The sequence below is a fragment of the Mya arenaria genome, chromosome 8 (assembly GCF_026914265.1).
Source record: "Mya arenaria isolate MELC-2E11 chromosome 8, ASM2691426v1".
In the NCBI taxonomy this organism is placed as follows: Eukaryota; Metazoa; Mollusca; class Bivalvia; order Myida; family Myidae; genus Mya; species Mya arenaria.
In genome coordinates this window covers 46909393-46922096 of record NC_069129.1, presented here as the reverse complement: position 1 = coordinate 46922096, position 12704 = coordinate 46909393, and the positions used below count along the sequence as shown (strand labels likewise).

General features: G+C 35.0%; 1 protein-coding gene across 5 annotated transcripts in view; it reads right to left on the bottom strand.

The window, feature by feature from the left end:
* The window catches only part of LOC128243526 (protein fantom-like), a 34522-nt gene extending 22168 nt beyond the window's left edge, over positions 1 to 12354 (bottom strand). For all 5 annotated transcript variants that reach the window (XM_052961350.1, XM_052961352.1, XM_052961353.1 and 2 more), the window contains exons 1-18: positions 12321 to 12354; positions 11151 to 11223; positions 10633 to 10774; positions 10150 to 10226; positions 9844 to 9941; positions 9188 to 9268; positions 8424 to 8503; positions 7754 to 7843; positions 7360 to 7432; positions 6550 to 6620; positions 6026 to 6131; positions 5231 to 5377; positions 4358 to 4431; positions 3559 to 3698; positions 2328 to 2434; positions 1696 to 1813; positions 1252 to 1370; positions 381 to 557 (exon numbers count right to left, since the gene is read on the bottom strand). In XM_052961350.1, the coding sequence (XP_052817310.1) occupies positions 381 to 557; positions 1252 to 1370; positions 1696 to 1813; positions 2328 to 2434; positions 3559 to 3698; positions 4358 to 4431; positions 5231 to 5377; positions 6026 to 6131; positions 6550 to 6620; positions 7360 to 7432; positions 7754 to 7843; positions 8424 to 8503; positions 9188 to 9268; positions 9844 to 9941; positions 10150 to 10226; positions 10633 to 10774; positions 11151 to 11196 (1746 nt within the window). In that variant the 5' untranslated portion in view covers positions 11197 to 11223; positions 12321 to 12354. The remainder of the gene's footprint in view (positions 1 to 380; positions 558 to 1251; positions 1371 to 1695; positions 1814 to 2327; positions 2435 to 3558; positions 3699 to 4357; positions 4432 to 5230; positions 5378 to 6025; positions 6132 to 6549; positions 6621 to 7359; positions 7433 to 7753; positions 7844 to 8423; positions 8504 to 9187; positions 9269 to 9843; positions 9942 to 10149; positions 10227 to 10632; positions 10775 to 11150; positions 11224 to 12320) is intronic.
* Between the last annotated feature and the right edge of the window lie 350 nt (positions 12355 to 12704).

Below are 12704 nucleotides of genomic sequence, written 5' to 3'. Positions count from 1 at the left end.
AAGTGTAGGCCTTTTTTTTAATACTGATCACTTTTAATTACACTGTAAGAATGATTATAATGAATTACGTCAAGAAGGCTATGACATGCTTTCAATGAATGTGACTTGATAAGTTAGGGAAGTACTTGTTGTAAGCATTTAAGAACAAACCCTGTAACATATGACCACATTCTAAAATTTGAGCAACAAAAATATTAAGTCTAATATGGTAAGAAGTTGTTTAAATGAGTATTAAATTAAATAGGCAAAACATAACAATATGCAAAAACACTATTCAAATGTTTCAATTCTGGGTTTCCACTGTGTGATTCTTCCCCCCCCCCCCCCCCCCCAAGTGTTTGTTTTACACATGTAAAGCAATTATCAAACAAAGTACCCACCATGTCGTCTGCAGGTGGCATGATCTTGTACTGCTTGGTTCCATACGCGACGTCCCGGAGCTGAGACTCGAGTTTCTTTATTCTAGCCTGGCGCATGTCAAGAAGGCGGGCGTACTCATCCAGCCTCATCTCATACTCCTTCTTAACCTCATCCATACGACCCGTGGCCAACGCAACCTGCATGGGGAGAAATGAAGGGTTTAGTTTAAAAGTATGAGAAGTTTCACTCTTTCAACCTTTACTACCTGGAATAAGAGCAAGTAACTCAGTCATCGAAATTAGTTTTTTGGATGAACAAACATGAATTTATATACATCTGCTTGGCATTACATTTTTAAACAAGCCCTGCTGTATATAACCCAAAATTTCAGCAAGCCCAGAAAGAATTTTACCAGTGCAGGTGTGCTAATTTCCACCACTGCGTACCTAAACCGATTGTGAAAATATACATTATAAGAACAACTTTCTGGGTACCCGCAAACAAGACACCTTGATGACCAAAACAATACTTTTTTCACTTTCTACATGTATCTGCAAGGCTTTTTGAAAGTTATCAGCTACTTATGTCCTCATTAGCTTTATCAAAACCAATATTCATGTCAAATGTCATTTCACAATAGTGTTCTAACCTCTTGCTGTCCACATTAGTGCAGTGGTAAGCACCCTTGTTTCTCACTCAAGTTGACCCAGGTTTGGATCATGAAATTTGGTTGGTGGTCTCCAAGCCAGACAAATGTTTTTTTTCCAAGTTCTCCGCCTACCTGACAACACAAGACCACCCTCTTGCGCAACATCTGGCCAACCAGTGTGACTTAGTATAAGTTAATGTAACTTTCTTAACAGTTGTTGTTAAAATGAACTTTAAACTAACCTCTTGCTGGTAGTCCTTGTTGATCTTGTGTTGCACGACCAGCATGTTACGGGTCTTCTCTAGCTCATGTACAGTCTCTGCATACTCTGCCTGAAGGTCCAACAACCGACGCTGGGCATCTAGAGTGAAACAATCAGTCATAATTTCAGGTTTGTGTACAATACTGGTTATCTGAAGTTAATAAAACTGTGATATTGATACGGGGGAAGGAGGAGATGGGAGAATGTAAACACAAAAATCTCCCTTATAAATCTCCGCAAAGACCCAGGAACTGTAGTGGATTTGCAGCCAGATTCTGTTTCTTCTTGGGGAAGAGGGTGGTTACATACACAGAGTTATCATGTGCAGGAACTCTGGGTGAGCGGTCAGTTTTTGTTTCTTCTGGGCGAATAGGGGGGAGAAGCCAGTTGGGGGTAAACAGGGGTATATACACAAAGTAATCACCTTTATCTAACTCCTCATCCACCCTGTGCAGGAATTCCGGGTGAGCAGTCAGCTTCTGTTTCTTCTGTTTAACCAACACTAGTGCCTCCTCAATCTCTGTGAAGTCTACAGCACTCTCCTGCAGGAGGGGTAAACAGGTTAAGTTTGTTTTAGTATGCAAAGGAATTGTAGGCATTTCAGTATGAAATAGGGATCATGGTTTTATATCTTGTTTATGTCATGGCTTATGGGTTTCTTATTATATACACATCATAAATCTGCAAGTGATACATATCGCAAATGACTCTTGTCTGTATTCCATCTAGTAAAGTAATACGAAATGAAATATCAAATGTTACTGCATAATGTTAAAATGAAAAAAAGAATAGAAAAACATTGTGTGCCATAAAAAATGAATATTTATCAAGTTATATTGTGTGTCCTTAGTAATTTTAACCAGATATAATCAAGTATCAATATACCGTAATACATGATGAATCTGCTGAGATAAAGACTTGAAGGTGCTTACATACAAAAGCCTAACCAAGGTGTGATGCCAGTGCCACTGCCAAGGCTAGGGTAAGTAAAAAAATAACTCTCCTGATCAAATAGTCATGCTAAAGCACAAGGTATATTTTGTACACATATTTTACCTTAGTAAAGAACTTCATTTTTTCCACAAGGTCGTCATATTTCTCTCTGAGCTGGAAGTGCTCCAACTGCATCGTCCTGTGTTCAGATGTCATCCTGTCATATTGATCTGTTAAAGGGGAAACAGTGATAAGTCATTTGCATATGTATGTCAAACTGTCACTGTTCATTTATTGCATAAAATGGTATTTTAAAGTAGCACTCACACAGATGGAATATTCATTTAATTTTTGTTTAAAAATCAGGTGATTTCAGCATCAAATTACGTTAACTTACAGCAAAACAGATCTCAATTGTTCGGAAAACTTCCAAAAAACTATTGTTTTCTCAAAGCCTAAATAACGCTTTTAGCCAAAAAAGATCAATTTTCGTAAAACTGCAATATGATCTTTTGTCAGTAGTCTTATATCACTGGTTTCCGGACATTACGTAAGAAGTGGCTCATTTAAGGACAAAAAATAACCAAAGTTTGCCAAAACAGAAAATCTGTGAAAGGGCAGCTTTATGAGGGCAACAAAGTGTATCAAAATACACTTGTCATGAATGCCATCTTTGTTGTAATACTTAACACGAGCTGGTAAGATGATGCCAACTTTTTGGCCAAAATTTCTCGAAACTTCATTAGTACTTGATAACCAGATAATGGTAAGCTAAATATTTTTGTTTTTTCATAACTTGTAAACATTTACTTCTGTAAGAGTTGTTAGACTTTGAATAGGAACGATCTTTATGATAAACACAATAAATCATTTTTCATTCATCAAAATTAAATTTACGTATTAATTTTGGCTAATTGATACAGGCTACAAGCCTGTTAAGCCTAAGAACTTTAAAATACTTGGGGCATGTTGATTAAGGGACATAAATCAGGACAATAACTAATATTTAAGTCAGAGTAATGGGCCTTGCTTAACATTTGCTAATTCAGCAAAAGTGGCCATTGATATCTGAACTACAAAAAGCAGAAATTTGTGTTTAAGTTAATATGATGGAAGTGGCAATATATATACTTCACAGGAAAAAAACAAAAACTGCTCATGTTGAAATATAACATCAATACTATTTCAGCTCGGTGCCGTTCTTGTGTGTTAAGTTTGGTGCAGTAATGGCCAAGATCTAAGATTTTACCTAATGATGTAACTTTAACTTTCACAATACACAACTTTTCATCTTTGAAAATTTGCTATATCCGCTGAATCCTTTAATTTCGTTAAAATGCAATACAGTACACACCTTTCTCAATAGCCAGTTTATCCAGAATTCCTCCCTTCTCGCCAAGGTCTGCCTTGAGAGTGGCCTCCAACTGGGCAATCTGCACCTTAAGGGCGTTCTCACGCTGGCGCCACTCACGCTCACGCTCAAGGTCAAATGCACTGGAATGTACATTTAATGAATGATATAATAATCTGATCATGTATGTACATATATATGAAAACAGTTTCTTATCTTACAATCACAGTTTGAAATAATAATTAAGTTTCAGCCAAGGTTAAAGCTTTTAACACTGACATCGATGTCTATCAAAATTTCCAGACTTTTCTCTCTTTGCTAAAAAGCTATCGTATCAAAATTCAAACATATTTTCAACGAGGATTCTACATGAGTGTTCATTCAATACAAAACATTCGACAAGATTTGTAAATTTCTTTAAATACAGTTAAAACCTGTTGGCTCAATATCGCTTGCCTCGATTTCCTTGTTGGTTAGAACTTGATGTAAAGGACCAATGTTTTTTAATCAATGTGAGCAGTCTCCCTTGGCTCCAGATTCCTGAGGTTTGAAGTATTTTAGCCAGTCCCTTGGATTGCATATCCAGCTAACAGGTTTCGACTGTATGTATTTCTGATATTCCTAATTTGATTGGCTTATCATTAACTCATCCTTTATGTTTTGAATTTAATTTAGTACCAGGGACTCTCAAAATGGACATCAGTCCTGGTTTCAACCCAGCAAATGGACTCAACGTGATTCAAAAACCTGCTGTCACAATCCAGCTTAAATACATTGGTATAAACTTATAAAGTTATCCCACCTGCCGACCAGTTTCTCGTTGGCTTCCTTGAGAATCTCTATCTCCTTCTTCAGGCTGTTAGTCTGCTCCTGGAGCTGGATATATACATAAGGAATTGCATCATATATGTGAAGGCATGAGGGTTTCTATATAAACACTAGGAATTGTACGTTAATATGTGAAGGCATGAGGGTTTCTATATTATAAACACTAGGAATTGTATGTAAATATGTGAAGGCATGAGAATTTTTATATAATCAAGAGAAATCATATCAAATATGTTAAATGGACTCACTTATCTTTTTTGTAAAATGCACTTTATTATTGTAAGACGAAATAAAGTGTGGCAGATCATAAGAAGTGTTAAAACTAAGATACTAATGGCTAGAACCCTTCAACAAATTTTGATACATGCTCAAATATTGTCTTTGAAGTCCACGGTTTTGAATAGCGATTCAACAAAAGTCTTAAAGGCTGAATTATCCTAATGATAGTGCATGAGTCCTTGTGGGCGTGAGGTTTTATAGTTAATTTTCTACTTCACCATACAAGCCAGGGTTTTTATACTTAAAGTATATATTTTTCTGCAATTTTGGTATTAAAAAGTAAAATATTTATAATACAAGTGTTTTCAGATGCACTTCCCAATTTTTAGGTTTGGTCACTTTAAGAGAAAGAAGAACAATCTAGCTCATTTGGTTGTTGAGTAGAAAATAAAGGTAGCAAAAGAAGATACCAATAAATGACTATTTTTCTCAGTTAATTATGAGGCATTATTTAGAAATACTCTTACTTACTTAAGCCAGAGTTGTGGGCCTTTTTTATTGTTGTGTATCGCCATTGATATCATGTGTACAAAGTTTTAAAAAAAGCTTATCAAACAACATCCAGTACCTGTAGAAGTTCTGAATGTTTGGATGAGCCGAGCTTAAGCTCATTCTGTAGGACGAGGTTTCGGTTCTGTTCTTCCTTCAACTGCATGTTATTGTTCTCCATCTCCATCAGTAGCGTGTCATGGCTCCTCTTTACGCTACGCAGGTTCTGAAATGTGGCAATGAATACTTAAGTTTTGTAAATTCACTCGGGGGCATTCATGCGATCATAAATGCTCTCCTCAAACTTGCACACCCATAAAATGAGCTACAATCTTTCATTTATCAAACCCTTGGCCCACACTCTCAAAGCAAGCATCGCTTTTTTCCATCTTTTGGTGAATGGGGACAGGGCTCAAAGAATTGTGAAAATAGCAACAAAATTGTGGATTTACGATTACATTAGTATATTTGAAATAAGGAAACAAAGCAAAGGCACTTTAAGATATAGAATTTGAAGAATTTCAAGAGACAAGTAATGCATTTAAACATATCTGTACTAGTTGAATTGTTAAATGTTTAAAAAAAAGAAAAAGAATATCAGCCCCATTTTCAGTCAAATAGAAACACTGACAACACTGACAACCATGTGTTGTTTTGTTAACTCATAAACAATTTAAGATTTTAAACAAGGAATAGTTTTTCATTCTATAATTATATCAGTTCAAATGTTTGTTACATTTTTTTCTATGTCATTTTTACATTTTCTTTTTTTTGCACATAAAACCCTTTCAAATGATACCACAATATTTTGGATTCACCAGGGATCCAAAATGTATATGATACCTTAAACTTAAAGTATACTTTATGGCAGTACCTCCTCAAGCATGCTGTATTTCTCCTGGAGCATAAGGAACTTGGTGGATTTCTCCTTCACCTCACGTTGCAGCTTGATCATGTCAATGTTCTCCTGGACGTTTGTCCTGGTGAAATAGAAAGAAAGTAAAGGCATCTCACAGGGATGTCCTGCTGTATAAAATGAGAACGCTCGGGTCATCATCATTCAAGCTTATATCAAAAGATCAGGAAATTTAGTTGAATGGTAAGCTAGTGTCAAAAATCGAATTACAAAGAATTATTGTATATTCATATCACACCTAGTGTAATATTTCCAGTCTACCATTTGTTTCAAAATATATCACATTTTAACTAGAAAATATGATTTTGAAAAAAACAAACTACGTATCTCTTGTTCAAAATGAGGCCCTAGTGGTTTTATATGTTAAGTTATACGTCCAAAGCACCATGACTATAATTTTTTGGAAACATTTAATGAAAATTCAATTTTCCACAAAAACTACTTTAAAAAAAAGGAAACTAAATACATGCTGCAAGCCATACCTGTGTTCTGCAGTGATCTGGTGCTTGATCTTAGTCAGGTCTTCCTCATACTCCCTCTCCTTCACGTGAACCTAGATAGATATATACGTACATGTCAACTCTATGTAAACTCTATTTTAAATGTGTTAGAAAATACACTGAAGAACAGATGGGTTTATACAGTTGTGATATAGGCTCTGTAGTAATTCAATTATGGTGTTCATAGTGTTACATATAGAGGTCATCATAAGAAAGGAACCTTAATAAATTCAACACATAAATAAGCTAGTTCTTAACCTTCTTAACTTCAATGTTAAATTCTGATGCACGGTCACCCCATATAGTTTTGGTATATTTTGAAAGATATTTGCTTGCTGATTTCCAATCTGTAAAATATATGACCAAAAGTAAATTATCCATTCAGTTTTTACAATTTTAATACATTTTACCCTTTTTATCACCTGAAATGGACGTCTTTTTCTTCACACAAAATACTTTCAAATGATGTCAAAATCATATGAGGTTACCAGGCATCCAACTTAATAAATTTGTGGGCCAGGTTAATGAACAATATGTTAATTAGTGTTTATTACCAAGGATTTTATGAAGCTCAGATCATTGATCATACTTTGGAACCTCTAATCAAGAGACAGGGATGTGATTGATTTGGCAGCTGTAAAGCTGGAGGGGGAAGCTTCCAAGAGCCCTAAGATCAGCGGAAATCCGCGAATCCCGCAACAAATCACATCCCTGATCAGAGTCCAATATGTCCACCACTCAGCTTTTGTAACCAATTTTAGTCCATAATTAAATCCCCACATTCTAAATTACCTGCTCCCGTAGTTGTCTCATCTCCAGTTCATACATGTTGATCTGCTCATGTTGCTGGGCAACCTGCCTCTCCCTGAAAAACACACAAAACATGTACATCATTATTATACTGTGAAAAACACAAATAACCACAATATTCCTTTCTTGTCCTCCTTACTATGAAAACAAACTTTGTATAAGAACATTTTTGATTATTGGCCATAGGTTATAATTAACCACTGACAATCACATTTACAGAAAATACATGGGCATACATTGCTGTGGATCTAGAGATGTGCATCCAAAATACATTGAATCAAATCATTCACTTGATTCTCATTGTGGTCAACACTTCAATTCTTCAAAGGTCTGAAACATGAGTTTTTTTCGGACCAATAGTACAGGGTATACTCACAGTCTGTTGTTTTCCATGCGTGTATCCTCCAGGGCCCCACTGTGACCTCCTTGACTGTGTCTCAGGTGGGCGTGGCTCACAGGACCAGACCTGAACATAGGCAACACAGGTATTTTTTTAAACATAAAATACAAGCATAAAATATCAAAGAGGAACTGACTACTTTCAAGCCTATTTCTTGAGCAGACAATACTGTAAGGGTCCCTATAAGAGGCCATAGTGATGATTTCCGGATCTTAAGGCCAAATCTTAAACACAACCTGAGCTTAACATACAGGGATATTTTCCTTTCATTGCTACGACAACTGCTTACAAATGGCATCACAAACAAACAGGTCAAGTAATTTCCATGTCATTTTTGGGAAAACTGTATAAGTCATTTTAATCAAGTTGCACACATAGGAAATGACCATTATGTTTTTGACTCGAGAATTTTGTTATAATGATGATCATATACAACTATTAGGTTTTTGACCTGGGAATTAAACAGACATGTTCATGCATGACATTCTGCTAAGTGGCGTACAAAAAAATATGCCCATTTCTACAACAGAAACCATTACCAGTGCCTTATTATCAGAGGCCTTAAGAAAGCATACAAGCTGGGGATCAAATACACAGCCTTTTGATGGAGAGTCTGAGAGATAGATAATGAATACCACCCTCATACCTAGTCCTGTGGTCTTGATGAGGCCCAGCCACGCGCATGTTCTTGGTCAGCCTGGGATCATGGGAAGTCTTTGCAATGCCCTGAAAGTGAGTCAATAATGCTATAAGTATATTGGGGTATATGTTTACTCAATTTCAGATCTATTGGGAAGGTGACTGACGTTCATATACTGAGTCACTGTTTTCATATTTGTACAGATGTAAAACAAACCAATAATAAGAGGAAACATGTGATTTATGTTCCAGTGTGTGCTTATTATATAGTGTTGAAGCTCTTAAAAAAAGGGCCGGCCCACTGGACATCTGAGACACCTTGATGAACGTATTTTCCAACCGATTCCTATCCTATATGCCGGGCTCATGGCAGGAAGATAATCAGTACCCATAAAATTAATAAGCTGCTGGGTCAGCAACCAGCAATATCAGAGCAAGCCCATGTTTGGCTCTAACCTCCGACCGTCCACTTTCTAATCAAATGTCCTTACCACAAGGCCATGGTGACCACTATTTGAAATGTGCAGTATAAGTGATATGATGTGTTGTTGTTTATACTATATTCTACATTTCATTGTATAATTATTCTAACATAGAAAAGGATATAAATTATTTGAACGACAAACAATAATTTTCAACTCAAAAGTAAAATCAAGGCAAACAAAGACACAAATATTGATTCTAGCTACATGTATATATAAATATATTTGCTTATAAATCTTAATAGCATTTATGTCCTCATTGGTAATAGAATCTCTGTAAAACAATTACTGTATTGATTCTTGACATGGCGTGTGGATACTGCTGTGGCCGTTTACTGGTGGAGGCAATCTGCTGCTTGGCAAGATCCAACTGTCAATCAGGAATAAAAGCATTTTATATATACATAATCTGACCCAATCCCTTGTTTTGGTTTATACTTATTCAGTTTATAATCTACCTTCATGAGAAGACAGGTTTTAGCAGAAATGAATCATACCATAATTTATTTTCTGGATGGAGACCAGTACTGGTGTCCATTTTTAGAGAGGTCAAGAGAAAGTCAGTCTGGTGGGGCTTCAACCCCAAACCTCTTGGGTGAGATGTTGACATATAAACAACTACCCTCTGTCACAGTACACATTAATATCTCCAGTATACCGCAAACAAAAACAACCAGAAATACACTATCAGTAAGCAGTACAGATTGAGAACAATTCAGAAGAAACTTCAATCTCATAATTGACATGATGTTTTATCGCGATGATTTCAATGCCTACATGCAGACACTATGATGAAAAGATAATATATATCTGGGCAAACAAATGTATGTGAACTCAAGACGTTGTCTTTTTATTAATCAGACTTATCAAGCTGTAAAGTAATGAGGATCTGACATATTACAATTTTAAGATTGTTAACAACATAATGATCTGTGACAAATGTACCTTCTCTTTCAGATGATGGTTGTTTTTTTCAAGATTGAGGATTTTGTCCTGGAGTTCGGCCATCTTTTCTTCCATCTCGATGTCTCGAATCTTCTTGCCTGGTGTGGGAGAAAGACATTGACATTTAGATAATTTCTATCCTATATATTTGACATCTGGCAGTTAGTACTCTCACTGTCAATTAAGACCTAATAAAGACGTAATAAAGAAAATCCCTGTTATACATGATTGTGAGTTTTATTTTTGTACTTTTTAAAATGAGTGGAAGTGCTCTTTAGATGTGTACAAAATAAGGCTTTATTTTACCTCCTGGCACATGGCTGATCTCTACGTCTCCTGTCTTCTTCTTATCATTGACAAGACGCAGCAACTTGGTGGCCATTCTAAACAAAAAACAGATATTAATCCTCAGTAAAGTCTGTATGGAAATACTTTTATTACAGTAACAATATTCAGATTTCTTACAAAAGGCTATTTCATTATATGCTTTCCTGTGGTAAATAGAGATTTATCATTGAAATAAAAATGATAATACACTGTTTCAAAGTATATTCAATTTAAGGCTTTTGGTGCTCACTCAGTGAAATATATTGCAATCTTACACTGTAACAAATTACAATTATTCTCTATATTCTCTTCTCATGGTCATTAAAGAAAGAGGAATCTAGTGTCCAAAATCAGATAACAAAAACTGAAAAGTCAATTATCACACAAACCATTATCACATTTCAGATCAACCTACTTGTCGACGTGAGCCAACAAATGAACACTTTCTTCACATCAGCCTACCGTTTAATCTTGTCCTCCTGTTTGCGTGCATGTTTCTTAAGTATGAGGTTCTCCTCGGCCATGCGCAGGTATTTATCCTCTAGCTCCCCCCGGTCCCATTTACTGACCATCCGTCGCTGCTGGGCAGCACGCTGCTCAAGACCTGAAACATGCAGTATAATAATTATTAAAATGAATGCATGAAAATTATGACAGAAATTATATTTCAAGTGGAACTTTCACTTATATGAGAAAAGTCTTACGATTATTTACTAAATAAAAGCATGAACATTATTACAAACACTTATTTGTTATGAAAATGATTTATTGTGAATTGTGTAAGATTGAGGACTACTGGAAAGACGGCTTGAAGCAATAAATGATAAATAAACCACATGACCTACATTTAATACACAGAAGCATTTGCACCAAATCAAGCTACCTTACTCCATGTTTAAACATAAAAGATCCTTTCCAGTGTATCAATTAACAAGTGAAAGGTATGGTCGACTGTAGCAAACATATTTAGCCTAACTTACCACCAACATTGGTGTCTTTGACTGGAATGTGGTCAACATCTGTCATTGTTGCCAGCTATGTCAACATTCCTAGCTGAAAGAAAATGCAAGATGTTCACATGTTAATATGATACTTCAATGAATACACAAAGTCAAGGCCTGGTCTTAACAGAAATACTCTTGTACTGAGACAACCATAATTATAATTCTATTGGTGTTGTGTTTTTTTTTTTTTTTTAGTCATACTGGCTAAGATGATACTGCTAAATTCATATAACTTGGTGACAGCTAACTCAATTACTCTGTTTCAAGGTACCAGCTCAAACCCAGAAAAGTTGTTTTCTATGTATTTGAGCTTTACATAGAGGATGTTTAAGAAACAAGGGGTTCTTTTTAAAAAGACTTACAATATTGCACCAGGATCTCTTTGCATAATATTACGGTCTCTTCAATTTTGCTGTCCAATAATAAACATGACTATATCCCCACAAGAAGTTTAACATTAATGCTTAACAGAGGATATACAGAGGGATAAGCATTGATATGATTGCAATCAAGTTTGATCTCCATCGTTTGGATATAAAGAAGTATACACTAAACATTGGTTGAGTAGCAAAGTGCTTTACTTGTAAGAGGAAAAGGTGAAAACGCAGCTAGGTAAGTATTTTTAACAATCAAGAATTGTTTTCCAGTCTTTCCTTTTAATATTTTTATTTTTTCCGACCATTAACCCAAAATTGTATTACAGTCAAGTGTTACTCAGATTAGGTAGCCTATAGTTTTATCCCTTATATCAAATTCTTTGATTTTTGAATCATGGTTCATGTTTGAACCTGTTTGACAGAATAAAAAGTTTTTCATTTAATTATTAATAACTTAATTGTGGTAACATTCACGTTTGAAAATAACTATATCTTTTTCCTACCCAAATTATTTAAAAACAACTTCAAATAAAGTTATTTACATACAATTTTTAAGGGATTTTGATGTTTTAAATTCAACCGGAAGTAGATTTATTCTTTGCTGCTAATGTAAACTAACTTGTATCTACCCAGTTTTTAGCATTATGAACACCTTTGGATATAAAAATTTAACATTTAATCATGAATTACAACAAATTACATTATATTTATGTAATATTGGACCTAAATATCTTCAACATAAAGAGAAATTAGCAAAATAGTACATTACCTGTACCAACAGAAAACAATTGAACAAATCCTCAACCGCATTAACCAAAGGTTACACACCACTATATCCTGTTTTATCATGACTTTGAAGAATGCATTTTTTCCGTTTTCTTTTTTATACCACTGTGTTTATGCAATTTATGATATCTAGATTACATTGAAATCACCAGCGTATGTAATATAATTATGATACCCTTATTGGCTTAATTTGTATGAATCTTTATAATGCATTTACAGTTAACTTTTATTTACCACCCACTACTGGGTGGACATACATGCATCATAGATAATAAAACATTTCTTTTGAATTACATTTATTGTTTATAATTCACTGAATATGATGATTTGGGTATTTAATAAACAATCTGCAGTTTCTGTTCTAGTT